Genomic DNA, 14,871 nt, shown 5'->3' with positions numbered 1-14,871 from the left:
AGGATTATGAGGTATACCTTTCAATTCTAACTGTAATGCAGAAATAGTGAAGTTGAGATATTATGACCCACAGAAGATTTTATAAGCATCTACATCAAAATGGAATTCGTTGAATTTCCATTAAACATGGTATACACCATATCCTTATAAAGTATGAATACTTCATGTTCTCAGCAAATGTCACAAGAAAGGTGTTTTGAGTTTGTTTCAAATGATATTTGTGGTATGTTGTTTTGTTTTGTTTTTTTCTGTAGATACGTATGTTAAATTAACTCTCCTGAATTCCATGGGTCAAGAGATGTCCAAATGCAAGACATCCATCCGCAGAGGGCAGCCTAATCCAGTATACAAGGAGACTTTTGTTTTTCAAGTGGCCCTATTTCAACTTTCTGATGTGACACTCATACTGTCTGTGTATAACAAACGCAGCATGAAAAGAAAAGAGATGATAGGCTGGATTTCCTTAGGTCTGAACAGCTCTGGAGAAGAGGAGCTCAATCACTGGACTGAAATGAAAGAGTCGAAAGGACAGCAAGTGTGTAGATGGCATGCGTTACTAGAGTCATGATGAATAGGATAAACGAGCAATTACAATCCAAGGCAGCATTATCTCTGATTGCAGCGTTACTGTTTTTACCTAGTCACCATTAGAAGAGCTGTTCTTTGAAGCCTCATCCTCAACATTCTACCAGAATGCTTTAAGTTCTGTGGAAAGAACATCTAATATTGACACAAATGAAGAAAAGATGTGTCTCTGGTAGAGCTTGTTTGGGAAATGAGACACTTGCATCATCATTGTTAACAGTCCTCCAGAGTTTTAAGAGCATGCTTTTTGTTTGAAGTTAATTTTACTTTAAAAGCAGAAGAGCCAGTCATTTCATGAAAAAAAAAAAAAACTATAAGTGATTTTTTTTTTAATTAGAATTTTTAGTTGCAACACTGTTTTAGGATTGTCCTGTTAACCAGGAAACTCGTATTTTGACTGGCTCATCCCTGGTGTTGGAAATGTTCCTTAATCTGAAAAAGTAGGTCTCAGCTCTATCATGGGGCATATCCGATGGTGAGGGGTTTCAATTACATAGAAAATTGTTTTATTTCAGACATTTTTCCCTCTGTGCACTTAGATTCATTGTGCCTCGGTTCTTCTCAACAGCACTAAATCTCAAGTGCAAGCAAGTATTCATTTTCATAAAGGAATTTTTTTATATGTTATTTAAAAAAAAAAAGCTCATTTCTTCATTTGCCTCTGCTTTTGCCTGATCCAAAGAGACCCAGTCACTGGACTGGTCCCTTGCAAGTCTTTTAGACAGGTTGTACTGTAGAACTACGTAACTTTCTGTTGAAAGCACTTCCTGTATTCTTGTATTCCAATGTAGGAAGCTAATAGAGCAGGACTTTACTTTAAAATTTCTTTCAACAATTGACTCTTTAAAAATTGTAGTAATGTGAAAATACATTTTTTTTATGAACTAAGAAAATACAGTAGATAAGCCGTTGAGAATTGAAAACCGTTCAAGTTAAAGAAAATGTTAATTATCTGCTCTGAGAATGGAGTGACCAACACTGCATAAAGCAGGTAGCGTTCCAGTAAGAAACTGTTCTCTCTCTAACTCTTCTTCACTCTTACTTCGATTTGTACTTGTGATCTAAAGACTCTCCAGTTCTCAGTTTCAATCAGAACATCATGTTAAAAACAGTTCTGAGATTCCTTATGAAATTTCTAGTGACCTGTGACTAGATTTTATGAAATTTACAGATACGTTCTTCAACGTGACGTCATCCTGTGCCTTTCATGTAAGTTACATTTGCTCATACAGCTTGAAAGTTGTATTTGCAAAATTAGGCCTTCGATTTTTATAAATGTAAAGATTCCTCAGAACAATGTCACAGATCTTTATTTCCTCTGAAGTATGTAAAAGTTGTATAATGTGCTAATTTTTTTAAATGGCAAGGCATTTTCATTTGTTGTTTTTATATTTAGGAACTCTAATTAATCAGGAATATTATAAGCTGTTTTCTTTTTAATTTAGCTTCTTACCCAGTATATAATTTTGTGCATATACTTTATTAAATAGAATATGTTTCATATATATGAAAACTATTTTCTTTCTTTCTTTCTAATTTCTAATTAAACTAGACAAAAATATACTATTTACCAGTTATTAAAAAGCAGCATACCATTATTGTTCCTAGTCCCCACTAAGCACTATATATTATTGTAAGCTGAGGACTTGTTATTGCCACAATAACAAAACCATGCATAAACATTATTACTTCAGCTTGGCTGTACTGAAAGGCCTTAAAAGAAATCCAAAAAGACAGTGAACTCCTAATATTTTTTAGTTTAAAAAATGGCAGCTCTATGCACTCATATACATGAATTATAAGATAAAATACAAATGCTATCTTGGGTGACATGAGGTTTAAGAATGTATGTTATAAAGTTGCATTAAAGAGGAAAACCCATTATTTTATTGTTACACTAATGAGCTTTTTCCAGGGTTGCTTTTTTTAAATAAATGAGTTAAGTTATAAAGTTAGAATGTGCATCAAATGGTGAAATATCTCGTGTATGTAGCTTCAGCAACAGTAGGGAAAGGGATTTGAAGAGAGTAGGGTGTAGGCCCGAGTGAGAAATTTTATTTAAGCATTTAATGCTACCGGGATCTTTTCTGCCTTTGAAACAACTGACTGCATTGCTAAGAACTGGGATCTGCTAATGGAAAGGGTTAGTCTCATTTGTAGCTGTAACAAAGCCTAATCAATAATTGAACACATTATGAGACCAGTGCGGTGCTTTCTCCTTCAGTGACAAGAAGACCTAACTAGCTATTATTTGCTACATCTGTCTTTCTTCAGCCTCTGCCCAGAACTATGTGTGTGCTTTTGATCTATCTTTACGGGGTTATCTGGTAGAGATACCAATTCCAAAATGGCTTAATAATTAATTAACAATTTTAAAAGTTTTCAAAAAGGACCCTACCTCCACCCCAGCTGCCAAAGTCCTCAAAGATTATGAATTTCTATGTATGTGTATCTGTATACACCCACATGCCTACACACACATACACACACACACACTTTTAAAGGTGAAGGTGCCCTGGCTTTTTCAGATAAATAATTAGAAGACCATTTATTGAGTTTGTGGATTATTTTTCTCCTCTCTATATTTACTAGAAATTATATTTGGTTTGGGGTGCTATTTGCTGCCATTCTCCTCTACACACAGCAAAATGTGTATCTTTTTATCGTGTGGATTGACACAACTTAGAGCAATTATTCTCCAAAATTTGTCTATTCTTTTAGAAAAAGATTAACTAGCTCTCGAGAGACCCACTTCACTCTACTGAATCTACTGTATAAGACAGCACTACTGCTCTTTTGTGTGCTCAAATTTGCATGGAAGCGTAAAGGCAAAATCTTACATCTCAGCAATTTGCAGCAAATCGGGACCCACCAGTGGGCAGCAGGTGCTGTTTCAGAAACTTGAGAAAGACAGCCCACTTTCTTATTGTTCTCTTAAAATCCCCTAAGTTTTATAATAAAATGAGATAGTCCAAATATGGCAAGTGACTGACGTTCACGGGAGCTTCCAAGCCTAGAATTATAGGCTCTGTCTGTCTCCCAAATGAGCTGCAAAATGTAGTTGTTTATTACTGCCCAGGAAACAAAATGTATTTCAGATCAGTAAAGAATTTGTTTAGTAGAATATCGTCTTACCTTTCAGAAGCTTTTTCTATACTCTTGTGTCTTCTGTACAGTCCACATTTTGTGTGAAATCTATTTATTTGCCTGTCTTCTTACTACACATTCAGTGGATTCTCAATAATGCTGTATTTAGTGACAAAAATAATAAATTGGACCACAATTTTAAAAAAGAAAAACCAGTAAGAAAATGTCAAAGCTACCTTGATTGGTATACACATGTTGAAGTTCAGGGCCTGGTAGGGTGGTTTCATCCAGCCTGGTGCAGAGAGATGCCCAGGGCTTCCTCTTAAATCATACTCTTGACACCATCATTACTTTCATTTACTTATCAAGTAAATCAGAAGCATAATCAATGATTGCAAAGTAAAACAGCACCCACGAGGGAAGAGGTCACAGGATTGAGGGTGGTAAGATGAAGGTGGAGACCAAATGATATTGTAGCTTTTTAAGTGAACTGAAAGCCTATTTGAAAGTATAAATTTTAGATGAAGTAAGAACAGTAGTCACCAACAAATTTTTCCCAGATATGAATAGAAATGACACAGATCTAGTCGCCTAAAATTGCAATTTGCCTGCATGGACTAGATGGGCAACTCATAGAGATTTTTCTCATCAATAGTCACTACATTATTTCACACTGATATCTATCACCCAGAAGGTTTTTTTTTCAGTTCACAAACCATGGCCTATACCGGAGGTAGCCATCATTAACCCCACCAACTAAACTCAATATTTAGCAGAAAGTTAGATACGCTATGAAACTTTTTTTTTTTAAATTAACTTTTAAAGCATCATCAGTTCCCACTAAAATGTATAATAATGATGGTGGTATCTGATATAATGTATTAAGGTCTAGCCTAATAATTTATTATTTTGTTTGATTCTCACAGCAGTGCTATGAAGTAAGTAATACTTTCAAGTTTTGTAGATGAAGAAACTGCAGCATAGAGATTAAGCAGAATTGCCCAAGGTCGTCCAGTAGGTAAATAGGAGACCCGGGATTAGAACCCAGGTATAAATTACTCTAAAACCTCTACTACATGTGTACTGCAGTGGCATCCCTCTTCACCAGTTACAAGAAAAGGAGTTAGGATAACATTGCACTCATCAGTCATCCCGCCCACTTTAACGGGACGGCAGAACTAGAAAAAGAGAAGGAAAAATCAGAGCTTGAGAAAGAGAAACACAAAAGATCAGGGATGTGTTTTCTTCTCAGGATACAAATGGTACCTCTGTGTAATACTTTGTATATGACTTTGATTTACTCTACAAATTCAGCCTATACTTAAATTCTGGAAGTATGTTAACAAATTTGTTCTGCTCCTTGTCCACTTTTGGGAATCTAAGATATTTTAATTGTATATGATCACCTTTCTATGAAGTGGATATCCTGTGTCCTTCAGCAGGTATCTTGCCCATATCAGTCGTGAAAGGAAAGACTGTGTCTTCCTCTGTGATCTCATTATAATTTATTTGCTTCTTACATACCTTTTATCAAGGTTTTAACTGGATTACAGCTAATTTTATTACATGTCTTTCTCCCTTAATTTTAGCTAATGCCTTGTCTTATTATCTATATGTGCCCCTTTGCTCATAGTAGGCCTATAATAAATACTGAGTCGAACTTAATTTCCTATAGAAGAAATCAATAACACTGTTATATAGGTCTCAATTTTTTATGAATCCTATGTAATGCATGGATTTATTTATTCATTTATTTTACAAGAAGACCTACTATGAGTCAGGCATTGTTCTCAGTGCTACAGGTGTAGAGAGAGTATATTAGAGAGACAATCTTTTTCCCCTCATGGAGCTTACATTCTGAGCTAGGAAGACACTACAGAATGATACACATTTAGTGGACGGGTACAACATGGGATCAGAACAATCTTCCTGGGAGAAGATTACCCTTGAGTTGGATCTCCAAGAACAAACATAAGGAATATATTCTCCCCAGGGGCAAAATTTGAAACAACTATAGTGTGTCCCAAACTACAGTGTGTTTCAGAATCATTTTGAGAGCTTAATTTGTTTTCCAAAGCCCCACCTCCAGAGATGTTTCTTTCATCTGGTGTGGAGTGGAACCCATGAATCTACATCTTATTAAGCTTCCCAGAAAACTCTATCTGAGATACCTTGGTATAGAATATTGAGCTCATGATATATAATTCCTCATAGCAGTGTTTCAGTGTCCATAGATTAAGTTTAAGTGTAATAGGGCTAAATAAGAGCGAGATTATGACTAGGATTAGTGCTCCTCGTATACTATTTGTGCTTCCTTAAAAAGAAAAATAACGAAAACATTAAAAGTGATATTTAATTATGAGTTCCTGTACATTCACATTCAACAGGACTTTTTCAAAGTGTTCCTTGGACTAATAAATTCTATTATGTTGGTTTTATGATTCCTGAAAATTACTTTGGATTATGGTTCACATATTCCCCCAGAAGCTGTCTTTACAGTGATAAATATAAGGCAAAGAGAGTCTGAGGAGTATTTGCCGATGATATCTTCGTCGGTATTCTCAGTGAAATTAGGCTGACCCCTAGGTAACTATAATAACTGTAGATGGTGGCATTGTTTATTGTGTATAGTAAGTTTTGTTGCCTTTTATCATCATCTTCAGTGGCTTCCCTGACCTCACACTCCTCACATGAACCCCCTTGCTGGCTTCTTCCCTAGCAGCACCAATGTTTCTGTCACCTCTTCTCTGATCTCTATTTCCTTGATTGTTTTTGCTTTCTTAGGATCTTTTATTTCAAATAGCAAATTAATACAGCAGCCTCACGCCTTCTTCTTTCTCTAAAAATAAATACTGTGTATACAGTTCATCTGAGTTTCTATCCTCCCTCATTTAAAATGCAGACATACCTTCTTCTCTGCTGTAATATTTCACATGAATATTTTTTACATTTGGAAAGATTTCCCCCCCAACAAAGATCTGTGATTAACCCACTGAAAAATGAGGTTATTTGAATATTTGAAATGATCTGATATGGAATTGGTCTGTTTTCATAACTGCTGCTGTGTTGTGGTGTTTGGTCTGGTTATAACCTGAGGTCTGGTTAGTGCAAGTTTAATGTGGAAGCGTGTGACAGACTGGAATTATCAACCTGTTATCAAAAACGAATCTTGCTCTTTTCTCTCCCTGCTTAGCCAGGTATGTTTCTTCTTACAGTCCTTCCTTTTTTCTTCTCCTCTGCCTTTTTTTCCCATCTGGATTCATGTACATTCACACCAAATACCAGAGTACATCAAAGCCGAATAATACCTATTGAAAAGTGATACCCTGCCTTTTTTTTTTTTTTTTTTTCTGAATCACAAGAACCAGACAGTGGGAGGGCCAGTCGGGTTTTCCCCACAACTAGAGGGAGGTCCCTAGATCCCTAGAGGTCAACTGTTGCTCTGGTGATAGTTGTTGTTGTACAATTACCTCTGCTAGTGTGAAGTACCTTCATACGTTGTGTGGGTCAGGAGCAGAGAAGGAAACTTGATTATTAATCTAACAAAGGTTTGGCACAATTTTATTATAGACTCTCAACCCTTTGCACATTAAAAATGTCTAAACTGCAAACAAAGTCACTGCTATGGCAATAGTTTTGCAAAATTTTTGACATTATTTCCATGTCAGGTTGACAGTCTGTATCTTAAATTGTCCTATTATTTTACTTTCCTTCTTCACCCTTTTCTTTATTATTCTGATTGGTATTTGATGTTTGAGCTTGTCTTTTAAATATTCAAGACTACTTTAAAAAGAAAACCCCTTACTACCTTTCTGTTTATTCCTTTAACATGGGATCTCTCAGCTGACACATTGTTTTTAAATTGAATACCCAATAGATGAATATAATACTCCATTATACACTGAAAAAATAATTTTCTGAAATCCGTTTATATATTCAGCCATTGCTGGAATGCTTATTTCCATAAATCTAAGCAGTTAATACTATTTTTTTCTTCAAATTTTTATTTAAATTCTAGTTAGTCAACATCCAGTGCAATATTAAGCAGTTAATATTAAACGCGACTATTTTGTTTAATGAGAAAATAAGAATTTTCCCATACCTCTAAGATTTATTGTTCGTCTTGCCTCACATCGGGTCGAAGGGGGATGGTTGTGAAACCTCTTTCTTACCAGCACTTCATCTTTGAGCTTCTGAGTGTGCTCACCTCCTCCATGTGGTGGTGTTTTCAGTAACAACCCAACCTTTTATACCCTGGGGGTAGGTCCTCACCACCAATTCCTGTTCATAACCTTCATTAATGTGGATGAGGGTACCACATAAACACCAATAGGAAAAAAAGACCCCTAAAGCATAAAGGAACAACTGGAATACCTACAAGTGATACTAGTCATGAAGGAGTAGAAGCCAACTTCTTAGAAATGAGGTTTTAGGACATCTTGTCCCTCCTTTTGGTCTTCTCTCTTCTCCTCACTTGCACTTTTTTTTTTTTTTTTTAAATTTTGGGAAGAAGCCTTAAAAAGCCATGGTCTTAAAAAATGTCAAATGTTGACTTCACTGGGCAGAATTTCAAAAAGGGAAAACTGAAATACAGACCACAGAGTCATAGGAAGGCTTGTGTTGGGAGGGAGGGGGGCAGATGGCGTTTGTTTTTGTTTGGGGCAGTCCTTCTGGACAAATACTGAGAACATTTACAGCATTCTATAATTATGTCACATTTGTTTTGCGAGGGGAAACCAGGGTAGCTTTTGCATATAAATTGGCTCGCTTAGTATTTAAGTTTATTTAAACAGTTATGTGAAGCACAGCTAGAAAATAATGGTGATACTTCTAACAGTACTTTGAAATCATAAATATTGCTTTAAATTTACTACGAGAAAGTTTCCAGTAGTCGCTTGCATTACAAAATTAATTTATAATGTTTCTGCATAATTTTAATTAGATGATTTCTGTTTTTGTGGTGAAACTATAGTGGCAACAATTTTGAGGAATCTTTAAAACTGTCATAGAGAGGACAGCCAAACTTTGGCTGGATTTTTATTAGAATTTTGAAATGAGAAAGTGTTATCAATGTTCCTTTTCAGTTCAGTTGGTCTTGATGAAGAACCAATTATTATGTGAGCTTTGAGGTTCTCAATAAATGTTAGGATCTGTTCTTTTTCTAAAACTCATGATGTTCACCCCTGCTCAATACTCTTGCATTGTGTTTTAGTTCTCAAAATAATGTAATTTTTTATGGAAAAGTCAATTAGTGGAATCTTATATTCAGTATCCCCTTACTTTGCTTCTCTCCTTTCTTCTTGTTTCTTTGTTTTTCTTTCTTTCTTTTTCTTTATTTTTTTTCTTTTTTGGAGGCAAAGAAGCTTCCTTAATAGTATAGTTTCTACAGAGCTTTCTTACTTATTTTTCTAATAATGGATATAACAGTGTGATGAAGATTAAATGCTCTGTGAGCAAAACTCTATTAAACAACCTGAAGAAATGCACTGCTGATTAACATTTCCCTTGGTCTTCAATTGTCTCCAACATATTTTCTAGTGACTCTACACCATTAATGGATCTTATTAATATATATAAGTGTCTTTATGGTTATCACAAGTGTTGTACTATCGTCACATATTCATTTGCATTTGGGGTCAAAAAATAAAACAGATGCGTGTGTGAAACGACCCATTTTATAGAATGAGCATATATCTAATCATTTTCATGTAATTGAAAATGTGCTATATGTGGCATTTTATTCTCCTATCTACTTTTCTACTATCTATACACCGATTGTCTCGGTGCCTTTTTCCTTTTGTATAATTGTATTACGTAAAGAAATCACTGACCTCTCTGTAAACAATATAAAAACTGTTAAAAATATTAATTCCAGGAGATTTTAATGGCAGTTTGATTTTCCAGAGAATAAATTTTTGTGTGGGTTAAAAGTTACTTTTCTTCAACTTTCTGTCAGAAACCTCTTCACATTTTAGCACTCACTTGGAATGGGTAAGAATCTGTCTTCTCCGATGACGATACACAAAAACCAGCCCAAATTCTTATCATTGACAAGTAAGTGTCACGATGATCATTACCCAAAATAACGTCTAACACATAAGCAAATATCGGATGGATACATGTTAATGTTAAGATGGCAAGTTTGAAAGGAATCTCATTTCAACACGCTATAAAACATTGCTATCACAGTGTTTGGGTCATTTTATTTTCTTTAATTCTAAGTCAAATGTGACCTCCAAAGAAAACAGACTACAGCAAATTTAAACATTTTAAAATCATCTCCTTTGAAGTTCACAAATATATGCAACTAATAAATTATTGAGCACAACATCTAAAACTAATGATGTGCTATATGTTGGCTAATTGAATTTTTAAAAAATAATAAAGTTCACAAAGAAGTCAAAAATGAAAGTAGCTTCAAAATGATCTCAGCATCTTCAGCTGGAATAGGCATATGCGTACACTGTTACCTAGCGTGCTCTTCCATTTACTGTGAACATGTCGTAATTCATACTGGTATTGTCAATTCTATTTGACAAAATCACTTTTTATTTGGTAATAGCAGTTTGTTGATTTTCAATTCTTTCTTATTAGACATTTATTGTATTATTTCTTAAAGACTTTGAGCTTAGATATATTTTTCATATTTTATTCCCTTTTCCATCTTATTTCCAGCAACAGAGATTTATAAAAACAGACTTTACATGTACTGTTTTCCATAATGAAAAGAATTTAAACTTTTGGTGCTCTAAAACTGACAGAAATTAAAGTTGCTGCAATACTATCTAACCTCTGATTGTCTTTAAATCTTTAGTTCCAAAAATTAACCAGTAGCCGTTTTTTTAGTTAACTTTTTTAAAAAGTAGAACACCAAAGCTCAATTTCTCTGGTTTAATTTTTTTAATTAAAATTAAATTTCAGTAGAGTTGCCTCTACTGAAACACAAAACATAAAACACTTCTGCTTAAAATAAATGGGTTCATAATTTAATCTCTAAGTTTAAGGAACGTATTTCCCCTCCCAGTACTTGCTGCTGAATACATTCCCCTCCCCACAAACAAAACAGGTTGGGTTTCCACCATTAAGACATTTAAGGTTGAAGAAGCAAAAATAATAGACTTGCTTACACATTTACTCCAAAAACAATGATATTTATTTGGGTCATGGCTTATTGTCTTGCACAGAATTGCAATTGATATAAAGTGAAATTCCAGCAGAAAATAGGCACATCTGCATTCTGACTAGAAAACCATTAAATCATCATGTTTTTATTGTTGTGGAGAGATTTAGGTATTCATCATACCTTATTTCATATATATATATTATATACTCAAGATTATGTTTTAATTGCAGATTGATTGTAACTTTCGATCTCCAGTATGCAAAATATTTAAGTCAACTTTTTCTCTCCGTAGACTATCAGAATATTCCATGATGTTTCCCATTTGAAAATAAAGTAATTCTCAATATAAAAATAAAAAGTCTCAGCAAATATGTGAAAGATTTTGTTTAATTAGTACTTTTTTAATGACTTATAATAAAATACACTAAATGCTTCTATGTAATTAAAAGCCAAATAAACGGGGACAAATTTTTTAAGAATCTCATAAACTTATTATTAATAAGAGGGGGGAAATGAAGGCATAAATTAAATTGACATAAGAAAAACATATCTAAGGGAAAACTTTCCAAGCAATCCTTTTAATAATCCTTTTAATTGAGCAGTGATAGAAACTGCCCAGTCTTTACCAAAATCCATGTTTTCCTTTCTTGTGTCCTATGACTACTTTACATTTCTTGGCCTCCCTTGAAATTAGGACTGGCCATATGACTGAGGTCTGGCCAGCGGAGTATGAGCAGACATGACGCACACCAATTTCGAAGAGGCTTTTTAAGAAATAAATGTGCCTTTTCCATGCCTCCTTTCACTTCCCACTGGCTGGATACAGAGGAAAATGAAAGCCCAGGACACAGCAGAGCCACCAGTTGGAAAGATTCTGGGTCACTGAGTCACTTCACAGGAAAGAGACAACCAGATGTATTTGCCTTGGAATGTTAACATAAGTGAGAAGAATAACTTCTATTGTATTTGAGCCATTACACATTTTAGAGTCCACTTGTTACTACAAACAATCGAAACCAAAACAAATATTGGGACCTTCCAGGGGGTTCTGTGAGAATGGATGTTTACAGTATGTTAGGCTGGCTTAGCAGCCAAGCAGCCAGCAGTGGGGAATAGCTACAGCAGGCAGAAAGCTGTAACCCGTATCCTGGGGGGGCAAAACACGAGATGAAACAGTTGTGTGTTGTGCTAAGAAGGGGGTCGGTGTGACTAGGAACCTGTAGTTCAGGAGAAATGAACGGAAAGAGCCAGAATAACAGTGTCTTCGAGATGGTTTCTGCTGAAAAATATAAATAAACCCGGGCAGAAAATCAATGGTTTTCTTGCAAAGACCAAAGGGAATGGAGAGAGCCCCAAGGTTAAGTGCCTTAGGGGCTGGAAAAGTCTCCTGCTTCTGAACCTCACATATTAAGACCCCAAAAGAGGTCTTCAGGAAGAAAGACTCGTCAAGACTGCACAGCTAAACAAAGGGACTCACCATATGGCAAAGATCAGAATCTATTTAAAGTGTTGCCTCTTGGGGCACTGCGTGGTACAGTCGGCCAAGTGACCCACTCTTGGTTTCGACTCAGGTCATGATGTCAGGGTCGTGGGATTGAGCCCCGCACCGAGCTCTGTGCTCAGCATGGAGCCTACTTCTCACTCTCTCTCCCTAAAATAAAGAAAATCTTTATAAGTAAATAAAGTGTTGCCTCTTATTTCAGAGCAATCTCAGGGAAACTTGGATGCTCATGAAGCAAGCTATGAAAGTTGTATAACCCCCAGGAAGGAAACAGTTCTTAGCACCTGCTTCAAATGAAACCACCGCATGTAAACCTTCCCAGAGGTCAGAGCAGAAGGCCATGGAGAATGTGGGAGCTTCTCTCAGAGAAAAGATCCAGAGTAAATCCAAACTCCTCTGCTGGGGCCCCTGGGTGGCTTAGTCAGTTAAGTATCTGACTCGATTTTGGCTCAGGTCACGATTTCAGGGTCGTGAGATGGAGCCCCACGGGCTCTCCATCTCCCTCTGCTCCTCCTCTCTCCATCTTTCCCTCCCCTTCTTCCTTTCTAAAAACAAAACAAACTCCTCTGCTAAGAGGGAAGTAGGGGGTCCCCCAATTCCCTACTACAAATCCTTGGCTATTAAGTTTCTCATTCTTCCCTTTTTCAAATGAGAACTTTAATGGTACTTAGCAACTTCCTGCTGTACATTGTATATTTGGTGGAGGTTGGGGAGCAGATAATTTGTCTTTAAAGTCCCAGGTCACTGAGCATGATGTAAAGGAGAGAGCCTCACCAGAGATAACGGGATTTGGAAAACTTTGTAATAACTGGATGGGACTTGAGGTTGTTTTCCTTAGGGAGAATGTAAGCTATATAACAAAATTTCTGTTCTCCTCCCCCTGGACACACACTAGACCACACTTGCCAGCCTTTCTTGCAGATGTTTGTAGCTATGTGACCAAGTTCTAGCCAAATGGACCATGAGTGGGAGAGAGAGACACCTCATTTCCAGGCCAAATGCCTCCTTCAGGGTCTCTTTCCCCATCATTAGCTGGTTACAGATGATGATGAATGTCCAACAGGACATTGGAGCCATAAGACAAGAAGAGCCTACATCCTGGAGTCACGGCTTGGACATCACCTTCCCAACAGCCAATAGTTTCTTCTAAAGAAGTGCTACGTGGACAAGAAACAAACTGTGTACTTGAGCTGGTACCAATTTCAGGTCTATTTTGTGCTTTTAGCACCTACCTTAACACTATAGGTGAGTTCATGGTTCCATGGTTTGCTGGCTTCTGAAGCAAATATGGCAGTGCTATAGCCAACAGCACAAAACTGCCATACAGTCTGAGGAAGGACAAGTCTGACACCTGACTTGGGGGGAGGACCAAAACCAAAGAACGAGGTAGGTCCCAGGAACACAGTCTGCCCCCACTCCCTGAAGAAGTTATTTTTAGGAGCGACTCTAAGGCTATAAGAGTAATTCAAAGTACTTGTCTCCCCACTTTGAGCAAGCTAAGAGAAGCAAGTTGAACTGTGAGCCAAGAGATAAGGTGATGGGTTGAAAGCCAGAGAAGCAGCTAAAACCTAGGCATCAACCCTAGAGACAGAAGTGAAGCAATAAGAACGTTAGAAAACTCCAGACTGAGGGGAGGAGGAAATCAAGCAGCAAACAAATCACTCAGCAGAATTAAGGCAAGGTGACGGCCACACTGAATCCGTCCAGAGACTTTTGGACTTATCTCCATGAATGAGTGAGTTTAAGAAGGGTAGTCTAATGGGTCACTAGGGGAGCCATTTTCTTTAAACCCACGCATTTTTAGAATCTTATGTAACTAGATATGAAGTACAGTGCCAGCAGCTTTACAACCGTAAGGTGGGTAGAGAATTTTTTTTTAAGTGAGATTTGTGAGGGGCACCTGGCTAGTTCAGTTATATGAATCTTGATCTCAGAGTGGTGAGTTCCAGCCCCACATTGGGTAGAGATTACTTTAAAAAAAATACAACCTTTTTTTTTATTATTTAAGTGATATTTGTGACACTATAAAAGAGGGGTTTCTGGGATGTGATGACTGAGTGAACCCGGGGGGGTGGGGGTGGTCATTGTGAGAGGATGGAATGAAATAGAGTGGTTTTGAGGAGGTGAGTGAGGAATGGGGTCACCCAAGAAAGGAGCCCAGAGAAGAAGCTGAGTCGTTAACAAGTCAAATGACATTTGTGGAAAATGTCCATGATTTGGAAACAAAGGGTTGGAACTGAGGAAAGAGGTAAAAACTAGAATGGGTTTGGGGCTTCACGCAAAGCACTGGAATGAGTAACTCACAGGAGCTGAGAGCGATCGCCACCTCTCACTGGGCTGTGCGTGAGCCCTCCGACGGTACGATGCATTGACCTGTGTCATTCACACCCGCGAGGTGGCACAGTATCTAGGCATAACCCACATTAACGAATCTGTTTCCAATCGAGTTTGAGACCTTGGGAAAGTTTGGGCAAGGGGGGGATTTTTGGTGTTTTGCTTTTTGTCTTTATTTTTGGTAGTTATTTATTTTAATTGCACAGAATCGTCCAAAAAAGGTTATGTTTAACGTGCATTA

The 14,871-nt window shown here is 36.8% G+C and overlaps 1 protein-coding gene across 1 annotated transcript in view; it reads left to right on the top strand.

Moving 5' to 3' along the window:
- SYT14 (synaptotagmin 14) overlaps nucleotides 1–797 on the top strand; it is a 201,054-nt gene extending 200,257 nt beyond the window's left edge. Inside the window, exon 9 of the mRNA XM_041767006.1 lies at nucleotides 255–797. Within this exon, the coding sequence (XP_041622940.1) occupies nucleotides 255–568 (314 nt within the window). The 3' untranslated portion in view covers nucleotides 569–797. The remainder of the gene's footprint in view (nucleotides 1–254) is intronic.
- Nucleotides 798–14,871: the final 14,074 nt, after the last annotated feature.

This window comes from Vulpes lagopus, chromosome 1, assembly GCF_018345385.1.
Source record: "Vulpes lagopus strain Blue_001 chromosome 1, ASM1834538v1, whole genome shotgun sequence".
Classification (NCBI taxonomy): domain Eukaryota; kingdom Metazoa; phylum Chordata; class Mammalia; order Carnivora; family Canidae; genus Vulpes; species Vulpes lagopus.
The sequence above is the reverse complement of the archived record's forward strand: the minus strand, read 5'-3'. Positions and strand labels throughout refer to the sequence as shown.